General features: G+C 44.1%; 1 protein-coding gene across 1 annotated transcript; it reads right to left on the minus strand.

Moving 5' to 3' along the window:
* Positions 1-4,145: 4,145 nt before the first annotated feature.
* Positions 4,146-7,887, minus strand: LOC123444035 (probable receptor-like protein kinase At2g42960). The gene is made up of 8 exons (XM_045120632.1): positions 7,576-7,887; positions 6,272-7,040; positions 6,094-6,198; positions 5,657-5,779; positions 5,358-5,528; positions 5,130-5,259; positions 4,836-5,045; positions 4,146-4,722 (listed from the first exon to the last, which is right to left on the minus strand). The coding sequence occupies exons 2-8, from the start codon at positions 6,928-6,930 to the stop codon at positions 4,636-4,638; spliced, it is 1,485 nt and encodes a 494-aa protein (XP_044976567.1). The 5' UTR covers positions 6,931-7,040; positions 7,576-7,887; the 3' UTR covers positions 4,146-4,635.
* Between the last annotated feature and the right edge of the window lie 671 nt (positions 7,888-8,558).

Consider the following 8,558-nt stretch of genomic DNA (forward strand, 5'->3'; position numbering starts at 1 on the left):
TATGAGGAGCTAAAGCTCGACCACCCTGCAGGTGAAGATAGGAATTTGACTCAACTTGGAGAAATCAAATCCCAAACCGTTGTATGGCCAAAGGAGGACATCTTCCTTCCAAATTGGACGCCAAGGCCACCGACTCCTCATAACAACAATCCTTCTTTGCCTCCACCTCACCAGTCTCCAGCGCAACCGTCGTCTTCGCCGCCTCACCAATCTCCAGCGCAGCCATCGTCTTCGCCGCCTCACCAGTCTCCAGCGCAGCCGTCTCCACCCCCAGCGCAACCCTCGTCTTCGTGCCTCACCAGTCTCCAGCGCAGCCGTCTCCACCGCCCTGTTAGCCGTCTCCAGCGCCCCGTCAGCCATCTCCACCGCCCCATCAGCCGTCTCCATCCACTCAGGATCAGAGCAAAAAGCGGAAACAAACCACCGCTAGTAGTGGCGGCACAAAGAGGATCCGATCACCAAAACGTAAGATGTCGCCCCTCCCAACAGTACCTCATAAGAATATGGTGAAGAGACCTTGGGACTATATTGGAGAGGACAATATTAAGAGGGCAGACACCCATCATGAACAGTGGAAGGCTAAAGTGGCTAACAAGAATAAACCAAAAGAGCCAGAGTACCCGGCCACCCCAGGAGAGCACGCCGCGGTAGTGAAAATGCTGAAAAACCTTGAAGATCCCCCGCCACCGTTGCCAGCAGACTATGAACGCTCTATTATCAAGTTGGCTTAGGCAAAAAAGCAGCGGTTGAAGAGTAGTACGTCTAGCGGGAAATCAGTTGCCCAGCTTGGACAACAGAAAAACCAATCGTGCCCCCCGCTCAAAGTGTATTCTGATACAAATCTGTGCTCAAGCGGAGCTGCGATCCAGCAGCGGAATGATAAAACAGATGTCATCGATCCGGAATTTCTTGCACACTACGGAGAAGCGGCCAAGGCTCAAGGCATGTATATTGATGAGTACTTAACCCATTTAGATGTATTCGCTGACTTAGAATACACGTACCAGTACGGGCGTCCTCTCGTCAAACCCGAGTTAGTCAAAGAGCTACCAACAAAAATGCGAAGAGTGCATGACTGGTACATGCAAGCATGTGATCAATTGAAAAACTGGCTCTACTTAGCATATGAAGACGAGCATTTTGGGACTGGACGAGGCGTGATGATGATTCAATTTGAAGAATTATTTCAGTTATACAAACAAGACGCCCTCGACAAAACTATCATCGGTGCCTATTGTTTGTAAGCATTATTAATTTATGTCATTAAGTCTAACTTAGCTCGTTCTTGCATATATAATCTTACTCATCACTATTAATTTTGCAGAATGAAGATTCTCGAATGCAAAAGAGGACAAATCTATGACATTGGGTTCATTGACCCAAATTACAATCATCACCAAAATGCCGAATCGAATGCCCGCGTGATAGAGAATAACTTGGTAAAAGCGTTAAGGTTTTGCAGTACCAAAAGGGAAATACTATTTCCTTAGAACTTCAAGTGAGTGTTATACTATACACACATTCTATTTTCGCTTACTCGATGTTATTATAAGTGTACGTATAATTGACTCGTTATGCGTGCGCAGGTTCCACTTTATTTTGTTAATCATTGTACTTGACAAATGACAAGTAATAGTCATGGACCCGAAACGCACATCCCTCACTGCATGGACGAACATGCAAGAATGCCTCGAGAAGTAATTTTAATCATTATGGCACTACATCGGCAACTTCTCATTCATTTCCTGATAGCAAGAGGAATTAATATAGAACTCATTTATTCATTTCCTTTTCTTGGCAGGGCTTCGAAACGGTTCACCGCCAAGACTCGGGATGATTGGAAGCCACAGCTTACATTTAAACAAATAAATGTAAGTAACTACTAGCTAGATCTGCGCATCTCTTTATTCTAGTTTCAATACCATTACAATTCTTGATTATGTTTTTGATTGAACTATGTTCTCGTAAAGTGTTTGAGGCAGGAACACGGGAACAATTTATGTGGATACTATGTTTGCGAGTTCATTCGCCAGACGACCCATGTGAAGGGCAAAATCCGGGACCTCAAAAAAATCGAAGTACGATAAACAATACTCACAGCCTTATTTTATTACCATGAATTGTGTTCAGTTTTCATTGATATATATATATTGACCCATTCTTTAAATTAGATCGAACGGTTGCGGGACAGTCTTCTACCACAGGAACGTATACGAGCAATTCAAGAGGAAATTGCCGGATTCTTTGATGCACAGGTCCTAGATCCCAAGGGAGAATACTATTGTCATTCGATGGAAAATATATGAAATGATATAGTGTAAAAAAGATGCATATGTGCATGTAACTCGTGTCTACATTTTGTAAGTACGTTTGACAAAGCACGACGGATGAGATGCATGGTGTAATATATTCGTGACGATGTGCAATGTAGTTGTTCCTTTATTGGTGTGTATGTGCAATCCAATTTAGTGCAAAACAAAAATAAAAAAATGCCCAAAACAAATAAATGGGAAAATAGGGGGTAGCACAATAGCCCCATCCAATTTAATGCAAAACCCTAAACCCAAAAATTGCTTAAAAAACAGCGAAGAAATAGCCCCGGTTCGTAATACGAACTCGGACTAATACCCCTCCCCCCCTCCCTCGCTCCCAGCCCCGCCACGTGGAAGGCCATTAGCCCCGGTTCGGGGCCGAACCGAGGCTAGCATTAGTCCTGGTTGATTAGTCACGGTTTGCGAACCGGGACTAATGGCCCAACCGAACCAAGGCTAAATGCCCTTTTTTTACTAGTGGACCCGGAGTAATTCGGGGCGGAGGGATCTATTTCTATGACAAGTAATTTGGGATGGAGCGAGTAGTTTGGAATGGAGGGATCCATTTTTGTGACAAGTAATTTGGGAATGAGGGATCCATTTCTGTGACAAGTAATTTGGGATGGAGGTAGTAGTTATTATCCATTTTCGTGACAAGTAATTCGGACGAAAGATCCATTCGTGTGGCAAGTAATTCGGGACGGAAGATCCATTCGTGTGACAAGTAATTCGGGACGGAGGGAATACTTATCAACATACTCCGTTCGTCCGGTTATAAGTGTACATCTAGCATATAATTTTTTCCCAGAAAAAGTGTACATCTACACTTTAATAAATGCAATTGCCTCCTCGTAGTCACTTCTTCCACTCTATCCTTCAATCCTTTTCTTCTCCCCTGCATCCTTCCCCGATCCTTACTCTTCTCCTTTAATTTAATTAGTGAAGGCTAAGAGGGTGCTTGGATCCAATGGACTAAAACTAGTCTGACTAAAAATAGTCTCTTTAAAAGGCTAAAGTTCCAAGCACCCCTGACTAAAGAGAGGCTAAAACTAGTCTTGAGGCTAAAATCTTTTAGTCAGGGGTACCCCTACTAAAATGTGGGTTAATCCTCTCTCTCCTTATTTAACTCCTCTCCTTTAACACATGCGAGTTCTGGATTGGAGGGTTTAGAGGATAATAAATGTTCATTAACTTGATTTTAGTCTCTTTAGTATTTGGATCCAAGCATGGGTGAAGCTATCAAGTTTTAGTCCCACTACTTTCAGTCATGGGACTAAAGCGTATCAAGCACCCTCTAGTAAGAGAAGGGAAAACTAATATGTCATCCATTATGTTAGACGTAATTTAATCCACTTGTTGCCGGAGTTGCCGGAGAGAGGGAGTAAGATTTGTGCACCTAAAAATAGGAGCCTCGCTGAATGGTGCGGAGATTTGTGAATTCCAAGGAGTGCAAGTTGAACAAGTGCAGCAACAACTACCCCAATGATTAACGAATGGTCCATTAGAAAAAAAGAGGGGAGAAGTTGGCTGGCCAAGCTTGCAAAACAAGCAGACACTGATCATTGGCACCCTGCAATCATGCGTAGAAGCCTAAAATTATAGCCACCGAGACCGAACGCAATGACCAAACGGATGTCTTCCAGTTTTCGCAATCAAGGTTGAAAGCTTCCAACATGTGAAAGACGCAAATGATTGGCCACTGACACCAGCTCATTTCCCACAACAGAGTAAGTGTACTGCAGGTGTTCATAGGTTCTCCCGTGGAAGATATCACCCTGCATGCACAATCACGTAAACACCTTTGGCCACAAGCAAATAAGGCTTCAGACAAGGTACACCAACAAATTTATGCTTTCATTTCATGGTATAACTGAAGATCCATAAGGATTCTATACAACGGCAGACGCAATCCGGTACCTATATATAATGTATATAGTCATGCATTTCAAATCAGTTCCTCCTGGTAGCTCATTGACAATAACTCAAGACGAAGAGAGTGCTTCTATGCTCCCCTAGAAGAAGACTACACAAAACACTAAAGCAAATGAGTTGAAGGACTCATGCACAGAAAACAAACAGTAAGGCAAACTCTTTCAGGGGAGCATAGAAGCAATCCTCGGAAATCACAAAAAAGAAGAAGAAAAACGCGGAAATGAGCAGCTTGCACCTAACTGAATTTAACAACCTCCGGTATCTGCAAGCAAATTGCAAACCTGTTTCACTCACTCTACTCAAGTATTGAACATATTTGATCAAATCAGCTGTTACTATCAAATAACTTAAGGTTTTCCTATTTGTTTCGGGTTTGTTCACAACTGGAGCTTCAGGCATCAGCGCTGTTTGATAGCTCCTCTACTGACTGCTGCGACTCTAGATCGATGCTTCCCATCTGGCTGTGCTTCTTCTCATCCTGTTGTTATTATTTAACAAAAGAGGCATATAGTTAGTTATGTGTCAAGAGTAAAATCTCCCAAATTCGGTGGTGAAGACACAGATATTAACATAGATAATAAACCAACATACTTCTTGGTACGCTTTCTGAACCGCTTCAAGCATCTGGACAACATGGCTCATCTTCGGCCTCTTGTCTGCGTCGGGATCAACACACTTGAGGCCAACCAAAATTGCCCGCTTAAGGGCACGCTTAGGCGGTCTAACCTCAAGGCCTGGGTCCACAACCTCCTCTGCCCTCTTTGTGCTAACCATCATTTTAAGCCACTCTACAAGGTTTGACTGAAGCAACAGAAATAAAAAAGACCTAAGATAAAGGGCAATTAGATCAAATTGCTTGAAATGGGATAAGCTATAAACCTCTACCTCATCTGCAGGCTTACTGTAATCAACTGGATCCCTAGATGTAATGCATTCCAACAACACAACTCCAAAACTGTAAATATCACTCTTTTCATTCAGCATCCCACTATTCGCATACTCAGGTGCGACGTACCTATCATCAGATCAAGAGGAAGATTAGGAGACACATTTCCAAAAGCACAGAAAAAATTAGAGTGGGACAAAGTTGAAGGGGTAGAAAGAGAGCTATACCCATATGTTCCCATCACTCTTGTATTGATATGGCTTGCGTCTGAATCCAGAAGTTTCGCTAACCCAAAATCAGAAACCTTGCTATTGAATTCGGTATCAATTAAGATATTACTTGACTTAATATCTCGGTGGACGACTTTGGGGTCTATGGCTTCATGAAGGTATGCAAGCCTGAAAATCAGAAATGATCGTTTATTAGCATGTACTAGTCAACAGTCTCATGTGAAATTTATCTGCTGCTGTTCATTTAACATGGTATCAGGAGATGCCCGTAAAAGAGGTCCATATGCCAAACTTACGCTTTTGCTGTCCCAAGGAGAATCTTCATACGGCTTTCCCAACTAAGGATACCATGTTGACTCATGGCCCCATGAAGCCATTGTTCTAGGTTGCCATTGTTAACATACTCATAGACGAGCATCCTGCATGTGAGAAGAACTATGCTTATTATAGTTCGGAATCGTTTATCTGGTAAAGAATAATGATCTTGAAACCAGACCACGCACGACAGGAAGAACACAAACTAGCTAGCACCATGCAAAACACGGTAAAACACACAATTTCCTTCCCATGGTATTTATTATCCATTTTTATCATGTTTCTTCAGAACGGGAAATCTAGCGGAGATATGATGATGAACTTGCACAAGGCGGATGCATTATGCGTACAAGCTAATTCTAGTAGCTTCTATCATATTTCAAGATGGAAAGCAAAATAAAGGAAAGAAATGTGTCACCTGTGTATCCCTTCAACGCAGTACCCCAAAAGCCGCACCAGATTCTTATGCCGAACATGACCTATGGCTTCAACTTCAACTCTAAATTCCTTCTCTGCCTGCCCTCTGGAAACCCAATTAACAAATCTTAGAACTAAGTTAACATCACAGTAAATTCAACGAGATAGCATACACTTACACATTGTTGAGGATCTTCTTCACAGCCACCTCAGTCCCATTCATAAGCCGGCCTTTGTAGACAACTCCATAGCCGCCCTCTCCAAGGATATTACTCTTGGCAAACCGATTAGTTGCAAACTCCAGGTCCCTCAAGGTAAACCAGTGGCCCCAGCCCAAATGTGACAGCTCTGGCAGGCCAACCAGCGGTGAGGTTGATGTATATCCATATGGTGAACTGCCTGCCCTCTTTGGACCTGAGCTGTTGTAATCCTCAGAATATGAGCTTCCAGCCTTCTCTATGTTGTACACTGAGCTGCATTGGCTGAAGGCGTCGACGTCGACAGATCTAGTCTCTGCCAAAGGTGGCACACTCTTGGTCTGTGTGTATTTCTCATGCATTGGCATGAAGGCCACTTCGCTGCTGTCATTCACACTCTGTGAGTCAACTCCTTTGTCAATGTTGATTTCCTTTGACACAATAGGGATCTCTGTTTGCGATGTGGTGTCCAATCCGTTCACCGCCTTGTTTTTCCTTCGGATGGAAAGCCACAGTACTATGATGAACAAAACTGCCATCAGGATCCCAATGCCAATTGCGATCAGGACCCATACTCTCAGGCTAAACACAGGTGTTGTCCGGGACAATGCCGCGGTGATGGAATTGTCGGATGACGACATGCTCTCTTTGGTTGGTCTGATGAACAATCGTATGGGATGTTTGCGAAATTAAGGGTCCTGCGCCGTTTGCCGGAGGAATTTGTTTTACAAACTTATCCTGACTGATTTATCTGTACCAAGAAAAAGGTGCATTAGCCAGCAGGGGAATCCAAGGTAGCACATGCACAAAACTACAAAAGTAAAGGGGTAAATTTGTCTCTGCAAGAAAAAAAGGTGCCGCACATGATAGCGCAATTCTTCCGTCCTGGGGAGAAAGAAATTATCACCTGCATATTGATGGAGGAAAAAGTTTGGAGCCAGCAAACCAAACAAACAGCAACATGGTCATTGCAAGATGGGAGAACTCGTGATGAACTCTGGCTGGGGTCCGGACCGTGAATCCAACAACCGCGCATAAAAAGGTGAAAAATACATCGAACGCAACACGCAGGGCGCTTGAAACAATCTAGACAGCAATGTACTAGAATGGATTTCAGTCCCGCCGGCATCTCCAGCATACCATGAATCGCAAGAACCAACACGATTCGGATGAACAGGTCAAATCTTTAGAGAGAGAGATTGAGAGAGAGAGAGGGAGAGAGAGAGAGAGAGATGCAGATGGGTCCGAGGAACATCAACGGGGAGAAGGAAGAATCAAGAAAGCACCTTGACAGGATGCCCAATCCAGTCCCATTGGACAGGGATTCCACCAACACGTCCAGCTCCTCCCCCTCGGAAGTCAGAACCCGGCGCTTGCTGGGCGCTGCTCCCGCCTGTGTGGAGTGGCGGAGAAATGCGGAGACGGGGGAAGGGCAAGTGACCTTTGCTTCTTGGCGAGAGAGAGGGAGCCGGAAAGACGAACACAGCGCACACATGCACACATGAAGAGAGAGAGAGAGAGAGAGAGAGAGAGTAAAGGGGAAGCAAAGGGGAGGGGAGAGGGGAGGGAGGAGGAGGAGAAGAGGTTGCAGTGTTTGGAGTTAAAGGTGAGGGAAAAAGATGGAACCCATTAAAATGGAGGGGGGTGGTTATTAAGGAAAATAAGAATGGGGGAAGGAGGGAATTGATGGTGGGTTTGGTTGAGGGCTGCATGTGGCCGGTGAGGTGAGAGGATTACTGTACACAAGGGAAGTCAAACGTCCAGGGGCCTCGCTGGCTCCTCTCATGGAAACTCCAGTCCTATTGGCCAAATCACACTTTGTTGGGATTAATTGACTACTTCCCTAGACCCTGGTTAGGATGTCATTTTTTTCTTCAAATTCCACTTTAATTAAGGCATGTGTTTTCTGAAACTACTGAGACTTGCACGGATCTTGAAGCGGCGTGGTTTGGGGAGGAATCGTCGCGGGCGGCGCCTTTGCCTTCGTAGTGCGTCACTTGGTCAAATTGGATTTTTGTTTGAGCCTGATCGGTTGCTATGAGATATTGCGATAAAGGTGAGTGACGTGTGATGATACTTGAATCTGTGGTCGGTGGAACACTTAGATTTCTCTGTTTTTCGTGTATATCGGTACCATGACGTATGGATTTGTATATCCTTATTGTGGATGAGTCACTAGAATCATTTATGGACGTAAGGAACATCCATCGGGTTGACGAATAGTGTTGGATAGTGAAACATTTGCATTCATCATCGATCATATGTGTCA

Source organism: Hordeum vulgare, chromosome 3H (assembly GCF_904849725.1).
Source record: "Hordeum vulgare subsp. vulgare chromosome 3H, MorexV3_pseudomolecules_assembly, whole genome shotgun sequence".
Classification (NCBI taxonomy): domain Eukaryota; kingdom Viridiplantae; phylum Streptophyta; class Magnoliopsida; order Poales; family Poaceae; genus Hordeum; species Hordeum vulgare.